The sequence below is a fragment of the Cyprinodon tularosa genome, unplaced genomic scaffold (genome assembly GCF_016077235.1).
Source record: "Cyprinodon tularosa strain WSP-4 unplaced genomic scaffold, ASM1607723v1 ctg407, whole genome shotgun sequence".
Lineage (NCBI taxonomy): Eukaryota > Metazoa > Chordata > Actinopteri > Cyprinodontiformes > Cyprinodontidae > Cyprinodon > Cyprinodon tularosa.
This window is the reverse complement of record NW_024039127.1, coordinates 1518735-1540287: the sequence shown is the minus strand read 5'-3', so window position 1 is coordinate 1540287 and position 21553 is coordinate 1518735. Positions and strand designations below refer to the sequence as shown.

At 40.2% G+C, this 21553-nt stretch overlaps 1 protein-coding gene across 1 annotated transcript in view; it reads left to right on the top strand.

Annotated features, from left to right (window-relative positions):
- The first annotated feature begins 7426 nt into the window (after nucleotides 1–7426).
- Nucleotides 7427–21553, top strand: part of LOC119792001 (potassium voltage-gated channel subfamily D member 1-like) — a 29552-nt gene continuing 15425 nt past the window's right edge. Inside the window, exon 1 of the mRNA XM_038298423.1 lies at nucleotides 7427–7509. Coding sequence (XP_038154351.1) covers nucleotides 7427–7509 — 83 coding nt within the window. The remainder of the gene's footprint in view (nucleotides 7510–21553) is intronic.

Here is a 21553-nt window from a genome sequence, read left to right as displayed (position 1 = left end):
AATTTTGGGAAGGGGCGAAAATACTGGTTAGCTGATTGGCCTATGTTGGTGATAGACGGGCCAAATAAACCAATCAGATCAACGAAGCATATGACGTACTAACAGAGTGACGACGAAGAGAAGCCAATTGATAGATCAAACTCTTGCTGAAACCAGTGGGGAGAAGAGCAAAAACATCTTTTCCTCTGAGAAAAGCCTCCAGAGCAGTGTTTTGCTCTTCTTTCAGTGAACAAATACTCTGTAATTCCCATAAAACTTGCTCGATAGCCACGCTAACGCTAGTTTCATTGGCTGAAGCCGCCATGTTCTTTAGACTGAACTGTCGCGCTTCTCGTTGCGTCACACCTCAACCCGCCTCAAAGCCAACGCTGATTGGACGTTCGTTTGGTGAACGGCTCCAAATTTTCTTCAACGGAGAGTCTCCAGACTGATTAGCGAGTGAAACCTTGAAAGCTCTCGAGATCAGGATGGTCTCACCAGGCTACATCCAGTTAGTCACAGTCAGAGAAACAGGACTACACTGGAAAACAGGCCAAGCTCCAACATCTAGAAACAAAGGTGTTGATGGCAGCAGCACAGCTGATATTTCTCTCCAGGATGGAGTCACAGCCAAACAGGAACAGACCAGATGAAGCTACTATGAGAAAAAGCAGAGAGAGCAGAACGTTAGAGATTGAACTAACAGATTCTGCAGAGTGGGAGAATAGAGATAGAATGAAGCAGAATGATGAAAAAGGGGTCCCTATGTCCTCCAGCAGTCTAAGCCTATAGCAGCAGAACTATAGAGATAGCTCATCTGTTTAGTCTGATTGGGAAAATATCAAATTGGCTGCTGTGAGAATGAGATTTCAAAATATATAGAGTGTGTAAATGTAACAAATACTTTTCTTTGGTTTAACATTGTGATAAACGTCTCTGCAATATATTTTGGAGAATTTTTACAATTCTGGATAGTTGCAAATGGGAATGAGAAAAGGTGGAAGAAGCCATCAAAAGGGAGGGACAGAAGACAGGCGGAGAGGACTAATAGATAACAGGTGGATTATAGAGTACAGTGAAATGTTTGACAATATGAGCGGAAAGATCATCATTTAAGAAGTGTAAAATAATGAATAAATCAAATACATTTTACTTTTATTATGTTAAGACCTTCTAGTTCAGGAATCATCTGAGAGCTTCTTCCTCCTTCTGATTTGAAGGTTAACCCCGACCTCGTGTAGTTATTCAGTTTACCTGCTGTGGGACAATGAACAACATAATAATTGAACTTTATTGATCTCTCACTGGAGAAATCTACCTCTGCATTTAACCCCTCCCCTTTGACAGCAGTGGGCTAGCATTGTGTGGGGCACGGGGTCTTGCTCAGGAACCCAGAGTGGCAATCTGTGAGGATCAAACCGGATGTTTGCAACCTTCTCAGAGCACAAGCGCACTGCTCTAACCCCCTAGGACTCCATTTTCTTTTATTCTCTAATCTGAGACAGCTGGCTCCTGACAACTTCTTCGACATTTTGGTGGCGACTTTCACCTCCATCTCTTCAGTATTACTGCTTGATATCTCGTTAAGCTTGATTCTCTCCCATTTGAGTGCCGCTTAGAGGGCTGGGATTGGTCCAGAAACCTCCCAGTCAACATCCCAAGGATGAACAGAGCTGATTTATGATGAGGAACCCATAGAGCATCAGAGGCGTTCACTGAACCCGGACGCCAAACCCTCGCCTCGGTTCTGTTCTTCCCCGGACACTCGGCACGGTTATCGGATTTCTGGTGGCGTTCAGGTGAATCTGATTCCTCAGGCTTGGTTCAAGATGAAGCTGCACTGGAACCTCAGAGGCTGCTTTGAAATATTTATTCAGGGTTTAACACGGCCAGAAATAGAAGAGAGGAGGAGGAACTGGGAGAGGGAGAGCAGAAATAAAACCAACCGAATGCTGGAAATAGAAAGCTAGATGAAACACCTCATGATGCAGTTTTTATCTGTCTGCATCACACCGCTGGTCAATAAGAAGGAAAAACGCACCTTATGTTCATCTAAACATCTAAACTCTTTTGTCTCCTGAATATAGAAATGTTTAGTGAGTTTTTATTCAGAGTGAAGAGGATGTTTCTCCCAGTTCCTCCACGACCAGATGACTGATTCCAGTTTAAGACAAGTTGTTAAATTTCCCAGTATTTCACTGATAAAGGCTCTAAGCAGATGGTTTACCTTTTATTGATAAGAAGACAGTTTATTGCATCAGCTGTCTGTTATGAGGACAGGCAGCCATTTTTTTTTCAGGCTTTGCTGATGGCTTTTGGTTTAACTTTGGAGGTGCTGGGATGGATGGAGGTCGATCTGTGGCAGAAGGAGGCGTGGTTTCCTGATGACCTAACAGCTTCAGGTCTTTGTTCCACCTGCAGATCCGGTCTTCTGTCAGACCAGCATCCAGATGCTCAATGCGCGTGTAAAAGACGTCAGATTAGCGTTTATTTTGTTTTGTACGAAAAATAGACTTTAAACTTCCTCAACGAGCATCTATCCCTCATGTATGAAAATCATGTATTAAAAAAAATCCTTAAGATCACCACACGCTGCAAAAAACACCAACAGGTAAAAGGGATAAAAAGGGCTAAAGGCATACATGCCCGTTCTGGTAGTTTAAAGTGTATTTATCATATAAAACTAAAGGGATAAACTAAAGCGTTAAAAGGGTTTTGAGTATGGGTATGCTGGTCTGATGGGGTATGCTGGTCTGATGGGGTATACTGGTCTGATGGGGTATGCTGGTCTGATGGAACGCCAGTTCTGCTGGGCTTTCCTGCTGCTAGCTCGGTTAGCTTATCGTCACATTCCTGTTGATCAACAGCTCCACTGTCTTCACTCTGTGGTTTGTGGCGAAACAGAACATGTTTGTCGATGCGAACAACTTGCATCCAGTCTCTTATACCGCTTTCCCACTGGCCAAAAAAATCAGTTTAAAGGAAAAGTCCGCCCAACAAGGAATAATTAATGGGTCAGTATTTATACCTAAAACTAATATGTTCGCTGTGATTTAATGAATTTAGTGCAAAAAATAAAAACCATAATATTCATCACAATCACTGAGTCTGGGAGCGGCCATTTTTGCCCAAATATAGTAGCCCCTCCCTCCTGCCATCTTCCAGCAGCGACGTCACGGTGCGGTTAGCCTAGCGCCATTCTCCCCGCTTTACAAGCTAAATCAATGGGAACTACTAGACACATCTGCAATCAACAACAATTAGTGAAGATTTCCAGAGGACTTCACCATTGAAATTCACCAGAGCTATAGTGAAACTGACAATGCCCACATGCATGGCAGCTGGATGCTGGAATACATCGGGTAAAAGTGAAAATAAAGAGTTATTCCACCTTTCTGATTCCTGATCCTCCACGGACGGGTTGGTCGTTGGATCGCCAACTGGAAGAGGGAGGATTTATCATCGAACTTCTGGCCAGAGAAAAAACCCGTAATATGTAGCCAACATTTGGAAGAAGAATGTTTTCAAGATGACTTGGATAATAGCGCGTTGTGACAAACACCAGATACAGCACTGGGACTTGATCAACAGCCGATACCGCACCGTGACGTCACTAACAGGTAGGTGGCAGTAATGTTCTTTGACAAACATGGATGCCTCCAGTAAAGCACATTCATATGAAAATTACTCTGAATTAAAAACACTGATCATTTATTGAACAGGATGGAATCATTTCAGATTTAAAGAACTTTCAGAAGTTTGGATTCTGAATATGAGCGACTTTTCCTTAAAACCCGGGAACACTGACACTCGCTGATGGGTGTCTACCCAGGTCAAACGAATTGGCAAGAGACCCACGTTAAAATCGGCTCTGATGGGCACGTTGTGGAATTGACAGAGTTGACTTATCAGCAATCCCTCACACTAAGCATGCTTAAAGCAACAGTGGAGAGGAAAAACTCCCTTTGAACAGGAAGAAACCTCCAGCAGAACCAGGCTCAGTGTGAGCGGCCATCTGCTGAGGCCCACTGGGGTTCAAGGAGACAGAAGCAGACATAGAAAAAGAAGCATAGATACAAAAGGCAACTGTCAACCAGCTCCACAGGCGGCCCCGTCCAGGAAACACACAGCCAGGCAGACGAGCTCCGAGCCAGCTCCCATGTCAGAGGATGAAGAGAGCACATCCAGTTAGTCACAGTCAGAGAAACAGGACTACACTGGAAAATAGGCTGATATCCAACATCCTGATGCTGGATCAGGAGCTTTGATCCACCTAAAGGTCACCATTTAAATATCTGTCTAAGCAAATGCAAATTTGATCTATTTTTGGAATAAGACCTGATTCTACATAGAAAAATAATCTGTAATAACTGCCATAATGTTGACTAGAAATCTAGTCCAGATCTGTAACAACCCATGTACATCTATGCTGCAAGCTTCTACTTATGTTAGGTCTAGAAGTCTGAGACAGAGCAGGTGAACAAGCAAACATGGACCTTTGATGGTAAAGCGCAGGGAGAGGCTTCATCATGGTCGGTACAGCATTATTTCCCCTCAGCCTCTCCTACGCTACTAGAAACAACAACATAGATGTGATCTCACATAGAGAGTTTCTGATCTCAGTCATCAGTGGAGATGAAATGTTTTGGGCTGACTGGTGGAGAAGGACAGGAGCGAGACCAAAAGAAGCAACATTTAAACATAGATGGCTGGGAATAAACAGAAGAATCTATTTTCAGATGTGCTGAGTTGTTATTTAAAGCTACAGAGACGTTCAGGTTCAAAGAGCTCAGTTCTCATCAGAGACACATCTTAGCATCATCACGTCACGCTGCTGGTCTAAACAGCCTCAGCTGATGGTCCAATAACAGCAGGGAGCTCCTTATTGGACCCCTGGTGGTCTCTGAACCATCACATGATACCAAACGGTCCAGCAGGCTGACCCGCCCTCAGCAGGACCGCTGTTCTGTCAGCCCAGCAGACCTATAGTCAATACGCATGAGCATGATGTCAGATTTGTGTTTATCCCTATAGTTTTGTGTGAAAAATAGACTTTAAACTACCTCATTGTGCGTTTATCCCTTTAGTCATGAACAAAAAAAAAAACAATTTAATGTCAGATCGCCATACGCTTAAAAAAACACCAAAAAGTAAGTAATTAAATTGTTTTTATGCACATGACTAAAGGGATACACGCCCGCTGAGTTAGTTTAAAGTCTATTTTTCATACAAAACTAAAGAGATAAACTAAATAGATAAACTAAAGGGATAAACTAAAGGGATAAATTAAATAGATAAACTAAAGAGATAAACTAAAGGGATAAACTAAAGAGATAAACTAAAGGGATAAACTAAAGAGATAAACTAAAGGGATAAACTAAAGAGATAAACTAAAGGGATAAATTAAATTGATAAACTAAAGAGATAAACTAAAGGGATAAACTAAAGAGATATACTAAAGGGATAAACTAAAGAGATAAACTAAAGGGATAAACTAAAGAGATAAACTAAAGGGATAAACTAAAGAGATAAACTAAAGGGATAAACTAAAGAGATATACTAAAGGGATAAACTAAAGAGATAAACTAAAGGGATAAACTAAAGAGATAAACTAAAGGGATAAACTAAAGAGATAAACTAAAGGGATAAACTAAAGAGATAAACTAAAGGGATAAACTAAAGAGATAAACTAAAGGGATAAACTAAAGGGATAAACTAAAGAGATAAACTAAAGGGATAAACTAAAGAGATAAACTAAAGGGATAAACTAAAGAGATAAACTAAAGGGATAAACTAAAGAGATAAACTAAAGGGATAAACTAAAGAGATAAACTAAAGGGATAAACTAAAGAGATAAACTAAAGGGATAAACTAAAGAGATATACTAAAGGGATAAATTAAATTGATAAACTAAAGAGATAAACTAAAGGGATAAACTAAAGAGATATACTAAAGGGATAAATTAAATTGATAAACTAAAGGGATAAATTAAATTGATAAACTAAAGAGATAAACTAAAGGGATAAACTAAAGAGATATACTAAAGGGATAAACTAAAGAGATAAACTAAAGGGATAAACTAAAGAGATAAACTAAAGGGATAAACTAAAGAGATAAACTAAAGGGATAAACTAAAGAGATATACTAAAGGGATAAACTAAAGAGATAAACTAAAGGGATAAACTAAAGAGATAAACTAAAGGGATAAACTAAAGAGATAAACTAAAGGGATAAACTAAAGAGATAAACTAAAGGGATAAACTAAAGGGATAAACTAAAGAGATAAACTAAAGGGATAAACTAAAGAGATAAACTAAAGGGATAAACTAAAGAGATAAACTAAAGGGATAAACTAAAGAGATAAACTAAAGGGATAAACTAAAGAGATAAACTAAAGGGATAAACTAAAGAGATAAACTAAAGGGATAAACTAAAGAGATATACTAAAGGGATAAATTAAATTGATAAACTAAAGAGATAAACTAAAGGGATAAACTAAAGAGATATACTAAAGGGATAAATTAAATTGATAAACTAAAGAGATAAACTAAAGAGATAAACTAAAGAGATAAACTAAAGAGATAAACTAAATAGATTAACTAAATAGATTAACTAAAGAGATAAACTAAATAGATAAACTAAAGGGATAAACTATAGGGATAAACTAAATAGATAAACTAAAGAGATAAACTAAAGGGATAAACTAAAGAGATAAACTAAAGAGATAAACTAAAGAGATAAACTAAAGGGATAAACTAAAGAGATAAACTAAATAGATTAACTAAATAGATTAACTAAAGAGATAAACTAAATAGATAAACTAAAGGGATAAACTAAAGAGATAAACTAAATAGATAAACTAAAGAGATAAACTAAAGAGATAAACTAAATAGATAAACTAAAGATAGTTTTGATTTATGCCCAATAAGCGTGGACTGCGCTATGTTATTCCACGCCACACCGCCAGAGGGCCAATCAGGGACTAGCTAGGATTGTGGGTGTGGTGTGTTTCTCCTCCGGTTATGGAGGGTTGGCTCCTCACTTCAAAGGAAATCACCCCCATATGTGAAGAGAATAAAATTCAGAAAACTCAATTATAAAGAGAATGAAAAAGGAAATTTGTAAAAATAAATTAAAAAGGATCCCGGCTTTCGGAACCCCAGCTGTAGAGGACAAACCCTTCAGGGAAAACTTTCTCTTCCTCTTCAGTAACTGTTAGGGGTGCCAATACTTTTGCCATTGTTGATTTAGAGAGAAAAAAAGGGAAACTATGAAAGCCACTTTTAAACATTTTCTATCAGGACTGAGGAGAAGGAGCTGAAGAAAGGAGGATGGAGGAGAGGATGGAGGACTGGAGCTGTCTGAAGAGCTCCTCCTCCAGAGGAGGAAAAACATGGAACAACCATCCCTCCTCCTGCAACTTTCATCATCACTCCATCAATTAAACATGGCTGAAGATTACACCAGAGGAGGAGAATGGAAAGGAGACGACGGATCAGAAGAGGAGGAGGAAAGACGAGGAGGAGAGCGGTCAGGCTTTTAGCAGAACCCAGAATAGATGTTTCAGGGAGGAAAGACAAACTGAGCCGGTGATCAAACTCCACGGGTCGATAGCTCTGTCCTAGGGAAGAACCAGTCAAACCGTTTGGAGGCGGAAGAGGAGGAACAAAGCTCCTGTTTTCCTTCTCTTCGCCTGCTTTGACCCTCGTCTTCACCGCAGTGGAGGGAAGGTGTTTGGAGAAGCTGCAGTGGAAGTATTTCTGCTTCCTCCTCAGAACAGTTTGGTTTTCCTGAAGCAGAAACCAACCAGGAGTCTCTGTCAGATCAGAGAGATTAAAGCTCAACATGGGGGCCGGCGAGGCCCGGGTGGAAAATTCAGATTAGCTGCATTCAGGGTCAGAGTTTAGGAAGGTATATCCAGGTGTTCCACTCACCTGAAACAGGTAGAACATCTGGAAATGACCTCATTTAAGCCCTGAGGGTTTTAGGAGTAAATTAGATACAGTAGAAGTGTAAATTAAAGCAAGTTCAGCTCCCTAACTATAAATTGGAAATACAAATGTTTGTATTTGTTTGACAGAAATGCATAGAGGAATATTTTACATGCCACCATGTCTGATTTATAGGCAGAGGTGGAAAAAGTACTAAAATATCATACTCAAGTAAAAGTACCAATACTTGAATGAAATATTACTCAAGTACAAGTAAAATCACCCATTAGAAAAATTACTCAAGTAAATTAATAAGTAGCTGATTTAAAATGTATTTTAAGTAAAAGTTACTTAGTTACATTTAAAAAAAAAAACTGTTGCCAACCCCGCCAAGATAGTGCTGCAGGAAACACGGACTTAGGCCCCGTCCACACGAAGTCAAAACGAACACGAAATGCTAATATTTCCCAGAACGTTTGTGGTAAAGACGGAGACGTAAAATAAATGTGATCGTCCACACGAATGCATGAAAACGCTGCAAAATGTATGCCAGGCCTGTAAGCGGCGCTGTGGTGCCAAAGCAAAAATAGGCGACGAAATGTTGGGCATGCGCACTAATATTTATACATGGTTGCCCTGCGGGTCCATTTTCGTGGTTCAGTCAAATTCAGGTGCTGAACTATGTTGTCTATATTGCTCTGTTCTTCCTGGAGATATTCCAGAAGAAGAAGATTCTGTTGTAAGCCCGACAGCAGGGTGAGTAGCATGAGCAGCAACCATTCAACACAGTACGGCGCCATTGTTGTTGTGATACTGTGTCGCGCATGCGTGTTTAGAGGCGACGCTATGACGCATGCGTGTAAGAAAAAAAATGCGGTTAGAGCTTAAAGATGGAAACACGAAAACGGCGTTTCAAAATCTTCCCACTCTGAAGGCTGAATAAAAAAAAGATTGTTTACAGACCCCCGAAACGCCGGCTTCGTATGGATGAGAGGCTGGTTTGGTGAAAAACTTGGGGTTTCTTTAGCAATTTATTTTCCCAAGCCACTCAGAGCCGCAGTATAAGGATGAAAGAGCCGCATGCGGCTCCGGAGCCGCGGTTGCCGACCCCTGTGCTAGACAAAATCAGCAATGCCACAACACAGGTTGTTTTGCTAATTGGCTATTAGTCATGAAAACTTTGTTTAAAGTACCGATGCACTAAATACTTACCAAAACATGCTTCCGCAGATTAGATGTGGAGTTATTGAATGCTGCCAGTTCACCTTTGGCAGACACATCTGGCATTGCATGATGATACTGTCGGCCCTCTTGAATTTAAATGAAAAGCAGTCTTTCAAATGTGGCCGAGGATTTTTGTCGTTTTGTGCAGCAGAATTCGATGTTTCAGCTAGCATTTCTAGTGAAACGTTCTCTGAACCGTCATCGCTCTCCTGATCCACCTCCATCTCGTTCCCAATCTCCTACAGAAAGACTTGGCGCCAGAGATGGGAAGTAACGAAGTACAAATACTTCGTTACTGTACTCAAGTAGATTTTTCTGATATTTTTACTTTACTTTACTACTTATTTTTATGGCGACTTTTTACTTCTATTTCTTACATTTTTACACAAATATCTGTACTTTCTACTCCTTACATTTTTACACAAATATCTGTACTTTCTACTCCTTACATTTTTACACAAATATCTGTACTTTCTACTCCTTACATTTTAAAAAATTGTCTCGTTACTTTAGTTTTGAATCATTTCAATGGAGTTACCGTTATTATTTTTCACGTCATCAATACGAAATTCAATCTAATTGGATGGGAATCTACGTTGCATTTGACGCACCGCTACAAGATGAATCGACAGATTCGGCGGTATTCATTGGCGGCAAATCATTGCAGCTTGGTGGCGGTGGCGTTAGCATAGTAGCATGGATGACGAGATGATTGAAAATGAACACAACGGAGATCTAGTCCTATTGGCAGACATCCATTTAAAATGTAGGCAACGGCATGAAAAAAGTGGTTTCTACTTTTACTTTTATACTTTAAGTAAATTTACAAGCCTGTACTTTGTTACTTTTACTTGAGTGAAAAAGTTTAATCAGTACTTCCACTTTTACCAGAGTATTTCTTAACACAAGTATCTGTACTTTTACTCAAGTACGGAAAGTGAGTACTTTCGCCATCTCTGCTTGTCGCCTGGTAGCCTAGATCTACATGCTGATCACGTCACTCGCTGTAGTGTTTCCGGGCCCCATTTTTTGTCTTCCTTTCGGTTTTCCAAAGTTTTGTTTTTACTTAGTAACGGATTTGTAATGTAACAAAATACAATACTTCACTCAAAACGTAATCAAGTAAAATTTAAAAACTACTTGAAAAATACAAAATACACAAAAAACCTACTCAATACAGTAACTTGAGTAAATATATTTCGTTACTTTCCACCTCTGTTTATAGGTGATTAAATTCCCAGGGAAATCCTATTTAAATGTCAAATCATTCTGGCTTAAACCTGGCAGTGTATTCTCATTATGAGTTCGTATGAAATCGTGCGAAAAGTTATGCACCATAATTTCGTACGTTTTGGATGTTTTTTTCGTCGTATGCGCATCTTACGCACCATTCAAGAACATAGAATTTAAAAAACAATTAGCCCTAACCCTAAACCTAATTTTAGCCCTTACTATCAACTTACCAGATCAATTAGCTTCTGACCCTAATATTAGTGGAATACATACCTAAACCTAACACCTGGCCCTTGCCTTAAAAATACACTTAGCCGATCCCTAACCCTGACACTTGCCCTAAAACGTAATTTTAGCCTTGCCCTAACCCTAAAACCTAGCCATTACTCTAAAAGCTAACCCTAGTTCTCCAAGTTCTACAAACTGGCTTGGCTAATGCCTAACCCTAAGATATAAAACAGCAAGCAACGTAGTTAGAGACATGAATAAGTGATTATTGCACTGTTTTTCGCAGTTTTACGTCCGTCCGCGGATCAGCTTTTTTTGTCTGTCTGCCCGCGCATGCGCACTGATCTGGTTTTTTGAGGAAAAACGTCCAAAACGTAGGAAATAGTGTGCATAACTTTTCGTACGATTTCATACGAACTGATAATGAGAATATGTTGCAGTGTTGAACCTGGATATAAATTTACTTTTTATCAGATGATATTGAAATAATTTTGAAACATGTTTAAGAAACTTTAAAGCCCCTTTTGAAAGGCGTGTGGATGAAACACCATGTGACCTTGTTTTGGCCATTTCTATAAAAAGAAATGGCCGAGCTTAAAGCGTTTTAAAAGAGCAAAAGAGAATTAATTACTTTAGATCTTTGTTTCATCATCTTAATTCTCCAATCTGAAAGTTTCTGCTTAATTAAAGTTTTACTGGCCCTGACACGTGCAGCGGTGTGGGAGGGTCAGGCCAGAGATGAAAACAAACACGCCCCGGGATTAGTGATGGAAATGTTCCCTATTGTTTATAGAATCACTAAAAAAATCCAGATTCCTCGGTTTGAGGCGCTGCGTCCAGAGCAGCTGACCTTTCTACTCTCCTCTCTAAACTAATTTCCATTGGCTGTCTGTCCTTATATTAGATTGTGATTGGCTGCCTCCCTTATTACAGGAGGAAATCCCCATCAGTCTGACTGGATTCCCATCTCATCCAATCAGAACGCAGCTATCACCTTATCTGTCTGACTGCAGCTTTTTTAGCTTCCAGGAAAATCTGAAATTTAAACTTCAGCTTATTTTGGTCCTTCTTGGTGCCGTTCTTCCTGTTTTAGTTCTAATCCCGTTTGTCTCAGGTTGTCTTGGTGACTCTGGTCGTTGATGTCTGAATTTAGGATGACTTAATCCCCACCATGAAATATTGACCACAGAGAGCACGGCGGGTCCTTGGTCCCGGTCTTCAGCCTCCAGAGGCCTGCTGGACTCCAACTCTGCAGCGCTGCAGATTAATGCCTTGCTCAGAGGCTCGTCTCTGCCCAGTTCTGCTGAAACTGGTTTCCTTTTTTTATTCTTTTCTTTTGGATTAGAGGAACTAAACTGCCGTCAGGATTAGGGATGGGGATCGTTAATATTTATTGATATCGATACCTTTATCGATACTGCTTATCGATCCGAGTCTTTATCGATACCACTATCGATACTTTTCTGTTATTTTGTGGAAAGACGATGCGACAATATGTTTTTAACAGACAGAAAGGAAGTGGGGGAAAAAATTTTTTTTTGAAGAAATGTCTTCTTTTGATTTAAAAAAATATATACGTTTTCACAATTGTTGGTTAATGTATTGTCTACTGTCACTTTTATCATGTTTTTAGTGATTAGGAAAATATTTAGCAAATAAATAATTGTATTTTAAATTAAATGTAATTTTTAATAAATGTTGGCATCAGTAGTTTAATTATATATAGAGCAATATACAACTGTATTACTCATGTTTCTCGCCAAAAACTAAATTTCCCTTTTCTTTACGTTACACTTGAACGCATCATGATAACCTAATTGTCGTTTTACTGAGCCAATCTGAACGCATCATCACGCAGCACGTCTGAAACTTTATTTACTTTTCAAGCTAACTAGCTTGTATGCTTCCGATTACAACACGGATTTCACAATTACTATTTAACTGACCGGACAAGCTACAAAGTCTGTGTGCGCTCTGACCAGTGGTACTCTGAGTGGATGATGAAGACGGGCCCGATTGCGGCGGCAGGAGGAGGAGGAGTCTTTTCAACCCGGAGACAGTCGAAGGTACTGCATTTGGCCTTTATTTCATGCACAATACTAATGTGCTTGGCCATTGAGGTTGTGTCCCCCCGGTTTAAAAGAGATGATATTGCAACATAAGTTGCATTTCGCTTCTTCTTTATCTTTGAGCTTGGTAAAATGAAGCCGAGTCGCGAGCGAAGTTAACTGCCAGACTTCACTTGTTTTACTTTTAATATCTGTTTGCTTACAATTTCATTCCAAAACATTGGTGGACATGCTGCAGTGATTGATTAGATTTAAATGCTGTGACGCGACTCGAGGGACACACAATTATGTTACAGGACCTCCGGGAGAAAAAAAACAAAAACGACCAGACTCGATAGTGGTATCGATAAGCCCAAACGTTATTGATTTTCGGGTTTTGAAAAAAGTGGAACCGGGTCCTTGATGGAACCGGGTTTCGATCCCCATCCCTAGTCAGGATGAGCTGCTTGTGAGGAATTAGATCAGGCTGCCCTGAAGGAATGATTCTTTCTACACCTACAGTATATGCCTCATCACGAAGGGGCAAATTTAGGAAATCTGGGGCCCTAGGCAGAGACAGGCAGAAGGCCCTCTGAGTTCAGAAGACAACACATAAAACAGACCCATCGTACTGATAGAGAAATTTTTAAATTGTAGGGAAATCATATTTTAATGACAAATCATTCTGGCTTAAACATGTACATTAATGTACGCTTTATCAGACGATATTGTCCCAAAATTTAGAAAATTTCTATTTAAATCGTTTGTTTTGCTCGGTAGATCAGTGGGTAGCACTGCTGCCTTGCAGCAAGAAGGTTCTAGGTTCAATTCTCAAGCCGGGGTCTTTAAGCATGAAGTTAGTATGTTCTCCCTTAGCATGCGTGGGTTCTCTCTGGGTACTCCAGCTTCCTTCCAGAGTCGAAAGACATGCCTGTTAGGTTAACTGGCTTCTATTCAATTCTATTCAGTTTATTTCTATAGCTCCAATTCACATCATGTCATCTCAGGTCACTTTCCAGTTCACCAGATCATCCAGTCAGATTGATTCAAAGTTTTCTATCTAAGGAAAACCAGCTGATTGCATCGACTCATTGACTCTTCAGCAATCCCTCAGACTAAGCATGCTTGTAGCGACAGTGGAGAGGAAAAACTCCCTTTGAACAGGAAGAAACCTCCAGCAGAACCAGGCTCAGTGTGAGCGGCCATCTGCTGAGGCCCACTGGGGTTCAAGGAGACAGAAGCAGACATAGAAAAAGAAGCATAGATACAAAAGGCAACTGTCAACCAGCTCCACAGGCGGCCCCGTCCAGGAAACACACAGCCAGGCAGACGAGCTCCAAGCCAGCTCCCATGTCAGAGGATGAAGAGAACACATCCAGTTAGTCACAGTCAGAGAAACAGGACTACACTGGAAAACAGGCCAAGCTCCAGCATTCTCTAAATTCTCCTCAGGTGTGTGCATGAATGGTTTGTTTCTGTGTTGCGATGCACAGGCGACCTGTCCAGGGTAGAACCCGCCTCTCACCCATTGACAGCTGGAGATAGGAACCATCAACTCCTCGCCTCCTGGGATAAGCATGTCAGAAAATAAAATGAATGGATGGATGGTTTGCTGCTGTCTGTTTGGACCTTTCTGAACATGTGCAGCAAATGGACTGATCCAATATGGTGGACACTGAAGGGGGGGCTGAGACAGACTTAATATTATGAGCAAAAGGATTTTTATAAAAAACATAATTAATGTGCATAAATAAGGAATAGTTGTATTAACCATACATGGAAACAGAGTTTTATGGCAGCTGCCTAGTATCCCCCCCCCCCCCCCCCCCCCCCCCCGCCGTCACGGCTTCAAGCCGACCAACGTAAGGTGAGGGAGGAATTCCAGTCCCAGTTCCTAGATGATCCCTTCCAGCTTTCCCTGGCTTTCAGGTCCTCCAAAGGGCCGGGCCCTTAGAGGGAAGCAGCCCCTGAATTTGGACACTGAGTGTCTCCTGGGGGCCAAATAGGAACGTTGAGACATCCCTCTGACAGGAGGCGTCCTGATTCCTCCTCCTCACTGCCAGCTCTGTTCAGACAGACCTGATGATGAAGAGCGCTGACACACTTCCACTCTGGATGGGATTTTTTTTTTTTTTTTTGATGGATTCAGATTGAGCCAGATAAGCAAAAAGGAGGATTTAAACTCACTTTATCGTTGTTTTCCAGGACCTGAGTTAGCAGAAAGACGGGGGGGTTATAGAGGTAAAACATAAATGTTTGTCTTAAAGCAGTTTATAGATGAAATAAAGCTAAAAATAAGGACTGCGGAGGTGAATGGATCGATGGCAGCAACCTTTCCTTCACCTGATCTCCAGATATACTCACACAGATCGTATCTTTGCAAACATCCCATCCTTCTTCTTCATCCTCCCCTTCTGACCTCCTCTCCTTCTCCTCTTTCCTCCTCCTCTCCTCCCCTATCGCTCCCTCTGGCTTGGTGACAAGCCTTCACTCTAGCGGCCGTCCTGTCCCGCTGCAGGGTGGAGTCCTGGCTCCAGCAGCTGTAGATAATGACCTCTGGAGGAAGCAGGGCTGGAAGAGAGAGGCCAGGGAAGTGGAAAACAATAAAGTGAATGTGTGGAGAGAGCAGGAAGTAATGAGGAGAGCGAAAGACAATCTAAACTTCCTAATGCCTCCCTGCATGAAGCAGCTACAAGCTTTTAATGCTGCCATCCATTATTAAACATTAGCAGCTGCAGACGCACACTTTCAAACACTTTAAACAGCGATCAGAGGAGCATTACTGCTCCTTGCTGGTGTTGCAAACACTTTTAACTAAGGAAATCCACTCCCTCAATATCTTCTGTTTGACTCACACCGCCCATCAGAACCTTACGACAGAGCATGTCCCGAATAAAACCGATGGAAAGCACAAAGAATTTTTGATACCCAAACTGGGCGTTTGTCAAATCAGCAAGGAAATCCAAAAGACACTTAGCAAAACATAACGGCGAGAAGATTAAACGCAAAAACATCTCCATCCCAGATGTTGCTGGAGTCTCTCAACAGGATTTTCTCCAAACACAAAATCCCAGAACATTTCAAACCTTCAAACATTCTTAGGAGGACCAGAATGTTCACATTTTGGACAAAGAAGACAGGAGGTTTGAGAGGGGCGTGAAGGAAGCCATCTATGTTAAGAAAGAATAAACAACCTTAACCAGGAGGGGGGGTCAGGTTTCAGCTTTCAAAAACCTACAATCGGCGATAGAGTTGATTCCTTCCCGCTATCATCGCAGCTCCAACCCCTTTACAGGAGAACAGAAGACCTCGCCTATTCAGCCAGGCCAGCAATTCCCTCTAACGCCCCCCCTTTTAGAGACATAGACAGGTATGGGGCATTGCAGGCTAACAAAGAAGCCAAACGACCCCCATTCCAAAGGGGGGGACCCGTTCATCCGTTTCATTTAGCATGTTTTCTAAACAAAATCAAGGCTTTGTTGGGTTGCTGGATAAAACCTAGCCTCGTGAGACCATCCTGATCTCGCGAGCTTTCAAGGTTTAACTCGCAGATCAGTCTGGAGACTCTCTGTTGAAGAAAATTTGGAGCCGTTCACCAAACGAACGTCCAATCAGCGTTGGCTTTGAGGCGGGTTGAGGTGTGACGCAACGAGAAGCGCAACAGTTCAGTCTAAAGAACATGGCGCCTTCAGCCGATGAAACTAGCGTTAGCGTGGCTATCGAGCAAGTTTTATGGGAATTACAGAGTATTTGTTCACTGAAAGAAGAGCAAAACACTGCTCTGGAGGCTTTTCTCAGAGGAAAAGATGTTTTTGCTCTTCTCCCGACTGGTTTCGGCAAGAGTTTGATCTATCAATTGGCTCCTCTTCGTCGTCGCTCTGTTAGTACGTCGTATGCTTCGTTGATCTGATTGGTTTATTTGGCCCGTCTATCACCAACATAGGCCAATCAGCTAACCAGTATTTTCGCCCCTTCCCAAAATTACTTCAACGGAAGGTTTCCAGATGGATATGCGGAGCAAATCCATCTGACGGAGTCAGGTTAAACAAAACCTGGAACTCAACACTATTTCTGACATTTTGAATAGAAAAATCTTCCTGGATGGAAGAGAAACGTCTTCAAACTTGGACATAGCATCCTCAATGTCCTTTGTCCATAAGGTTTAGATGTACTGCAGAGTCTTGTCCAGAGGAGGGCGCTCTTCTGTGTCGGTTCATGCGTCTGTTGAGAGGTTGTTTGGTTTCTCCAATATAAAGATCAGAGCATTCCTCACTGCATTGAACTGCAGACACTCTGCTCAGATTAGGTCTGGGGGTTTTGTCCTTAGGATGCACTGCAACACTATTTATGACATTTTGAATTGAAAAAGCTTCCTGAATGGGAAGAGAAAAGTCTTCAACCTTGGAAACAAAGTCCAGAGGATTGTTTTACCTTGAAATGACTATGACCTGGATGACTGAGAATCTTCACCAGGATAAACTGACTATGGCTGCTGGGCTGACCAGGTATGCTCATCTGAGAGAACACCGCCCAAAGTTCTGAAATCTGTCTGGATTAAAATGTAGACACCAAAGGAACACTGTGGTTCAAAACTCCTATATTCAAATATGATGATGAAGGTTCTCAGTCATCCAGGTCATAATCATTCCGTAAAAATTCAAAAAATATCCACTGGACTTGATTTCCAAGATTTGAAGACGTTTCGCCACCTCTCCAGGAAGCTTTCTCAATTCAAATGTCTGGATCCGCAGTGAGTTTGAGTCTTATATTGACAATGCCTTGTATCGCTTGGAAACATGCAATGGTAACCGATGAATGGCCGCCTCTGGACAAGACTCCGCAGTACACCTACACCTTGTGGACAAAGGACATTCTTTTGAGGACCAGAATGTCCATATTCTGGATAAAGAAAATAGGTGGTTTGAGAGGGGCGTGAAGGAAGCCATCTATGTTAAGAGAGAAAAAACAACTTTAAACAGAGGTGGTGGACTCAGATTCCAGCTTCCAAAAACATACAATTCAATCATAGACATGATCCCTTCCAGATATTACCAAACCCCCCACCCCATCACAGAGGAACGAGGGACCTACCCGCTCCAGCCGGTGAACAATACCTCCTTAACACTAGAACTACCAGGATTTTTCTGCCTACCTTGAACTACCAGAGAAAAATCCACTAAAAACTATACTAAAAGCTTGCCTTAGGGTTCCCTTCCCCACACAGGCTCAAGCGACTCTGTGACAGCTATGAGCTGCTAACAGCCACATTTCCACAACAAAAGGAGTGTCCGCAGGAGGTCCAAAGGTCAAATGACCCTCTTGTAGGGCTTTTAGGTAAAAGGGACAATTGACCCCTCCGTAGTAGTTCTAGTGTTAACGACCAACCCTTAATAATCATAGACAGGTTTCAGGTATTACAGGAGACAATCCCCCCCTTAATGGCAATCCCCCCTTTAACGACCGAGCCCTAGAATCATAGACAGGTTTCAGATATTACAGGCTAACGATGGAACTAACGACCCATTCATCGGTTACCATTGCATGTTTCCAAGCGATACAAGGCGTTGTCTATATAAGACTCAAACTCACTGCGGATCCAGACATTTGAATTGAGAAAGCTTCCTGGAGAGGTGGAGAAACGTCTTCAAATCTTGAAAACCAAGTCCAGTGGATATTTTTTGAATTTTTACGGAAATCCTATATTCAAACAGTTAGAGTTCCTGCTGAATGCCTTCCATGGTTTTAAAGCTGTTTTTAAATCATTACGTCTATCTTGCGTGTTGCTAGCTTCCCCGGGTCGTCCATGATGGGGTGGAGTGATTATGAACCCCAGCCCCAGAGAGAGATCTAAAAAACTCAGTAAACTTTTGCAGGTTGCTGAACTCCCTAAAATCCCTCTTAGTAAATGATCCGCCTTTCGATTAGAATCCGTTTAGGATCAGTTCCTTAAAAAGATTTGTTAACTGAATCGTTCAGTTTATGCCGTTTATTTGTGCAGCATGTCAGCGACTGACTGCTCCACCTCCAGCTAGATAATAGTTGGAATAGCAGCTCTGTTGATTGTGTGCAGCTAGTTTGAGAACTTTAGAAACGAATAAAGATGAAGTGTTGACTTATTGGGGTCTTATTCCGAAAGTCAAACAGAGCTGAATAAAACGTCAAAAAGCTGCTCTGCTTCACTCTTCACCAAAACCACACCTTGTCTTGATTGATAGAAAATATCAGCTGAGTTTTTTAACTCCAGCAATATTTACTGTGCATCCATAGCAGGTGTAACTTCGCTGTTATGCATTCTTTGCATCACAGCGCTCCTGAACGCACCTCTACGTAGGGATACCATTTCATAGAGTGAGTGCAGTGATAGAAAGAGATGAGATTTGATGTCTGAGGTTATGAGAAAGATTAGCCGAAGTTTGGTGACCCTTTTATTTATTTAAAGACGTCTGCCACTATAACCTCAATAACCCCCCCCCCCCTTTTTAAATATTTGAAAGTCACATTAGAATCTCAACCAGCTTTGTGTTGTTTGTTCTACCTTACTTTTCATTTATTTATTTATTTTTTTGTAATTTAAGTTTTTTAATAAAAGCTGCTCCTGGATGATGAAGAAGGGAAAAAAGTGTCTCAGTATAATTCTTGCGGCTGAGGTTAGCCCAACCATCAACACTGAGTCTACCTCTTTCGTGAGCCGGGGTATTGCTGTTTTGTCTCCAAGAAGACATAGAAGAGGACATAGTGGGAGACTGACGTCTATCCATGTCTCTAGGAGTTTAAGTATTTTGTCCCAGAATGGTTCGACCAAAGCTCGCACCCATATAAGATGTAAAAAAGCAGCTGTTACTTTTTTAAACTTCCAGCAGACATTAGTGGTTTTGAAAGAGGAATCTCTAGACGTCCGTAATGTCGTCTGAAAGTGACTCTTCTGTCCTTTTCCACCTCAGAAGCAGCTTCGCCTGTAGAGACGTTCCGTCCAGCTGAACAGGAAGGTGTTAGACTGAATCCTCATGTTCCACAGAGCTCTGTGATGATGCATTTTAAGCAATAAAATGTTGAGTTTATCTTTTCAATAGAGAATTGAATTACCTGCATTTAGCTGCATTTTAACTTTAAGTTAGTCTATGTGCAAATTTCTCCATCTTTGGTCCGACGACTCGATTAATGATCCGAATAAAAGATTCGGAACATAGCAGTCAGTTTGAAGGCGTTTGTCTGGTACTGGTGCTGAACTGGTTCCACATTAACAGAAACACTGGTGTCCAGACTATCTCCTGGAATAAACTGGAACAAATATCCAAATATCTCAGAATCCTGATCTGTTACTGTCATCCTCAGGAGAATAAAATAGAATAGAACAGAACAGATTAGAATAGAATAGATTCGAATAGAATAGATTAGAACAGAACAGATTAGATTAGAATAGATTAGAACAGAACAGATTAGAATAGATTAGAACAGAACAGATTAGAATAGAATAGATTAGAACAGAACAGATTAGAATAGAATAGATTAGAACAGAACAGATTAGAATAGAATAGATTAGAACAGAACAGATTAGAATAGATTAGAACAGAACAGATTAGAATAGAATAGATTAGAACAGAACAGATTAGAATAGAATAGATTAGAACAGAACAGATTAGAATAGAACAGATTAGAATAGAACAGATTAGAATAGATTAGAACAGAACAGATTAGATTAGAATAGATTAGAATAGAGTAGAACAGAACAGATTAGAATAGAATAGATTAGAACAGAACAGATTAGAATAGATTAGAACAGAACAGATTAGATTAGAATAGATTAGAACAGAACAGATTAGATTAGAATAGATTAGAACAGAACAGATTAGAATAGAATAGATTAGAACAGAACAGATTAGAATAGAACAGATTAGAATAGAACAGATTAGAATAGATTAGAACAGAACAGATTAGAATAGAACAGATTAGAACAGAAGAGATTAGAATACAATAGATTAGAATAGAATAGATTAGAACAGAACAGATTAGAATAGAATAGATTAGAATAGATTAGAATAGAAGAGATTAGAATAGAATAGATTAGAATAGAATAGATTCGAATAGAATAAATTAGAATAGATTAGAACAGAACAGATTAGAATAGAATAGATTAGAACAGAACAGATAAGAATAGATTAGAATAGAATAGAATAGATTAGAATAGAATAGATTAGAATAGAATAGATTAGAATAGATTAGAATAGAAGAGATTAGAATAGAATAGATTCGAATAGAATAAATTAGAATAGATTAGAACAGAACAGATTAGAATAGAATAGATTAGAATAGATTAGAATAGATTAGAACAGAATAGATTAGAATAGATTAGAACAGAAGAGATTAGAATAGAATAGATTAGAATAGAATAGATTAGAATAGAATAAATTAGAATAGAATAGTGTTCTTCCTACTGTGTTTTATGCCTTAAATGCTTCCTGGTTCTTGGATAGATCCACCTGATCCAGAACCTCCGTTCCGTTTGGACCCACTGGTTCTGATTTACTGCTGCTCTCTGCAGCAGAAACCCCATCAGGACGTTTTATGGCCGCTGGGGGGGTGGGGGGGGGGGGGCTATGATTGTGTTTGGAAATAAAGACGCTCTTCTTCAGGATCTCATTATGTTTTAGCTGCTCAGAAGCAGTTTTTACTTTCCAAGCTGCGTCTCAGAACAGAACAGATTAGAATAGAATAGATTAGAACAGAAGAGATTAGAATACAATAGATTAGAATAGAATAGATTAGAACAGAACAGATTAGAATAGAATAGATTAGAATAGAAGAGATTAGAATAGAATAGATTAGAATAGAATAGATTCGAATAGAATAAATTAGAATAGATTAGAACAGAACAGATTAGAATAGAATAGATTAGAATAGAAGAGATTAGAA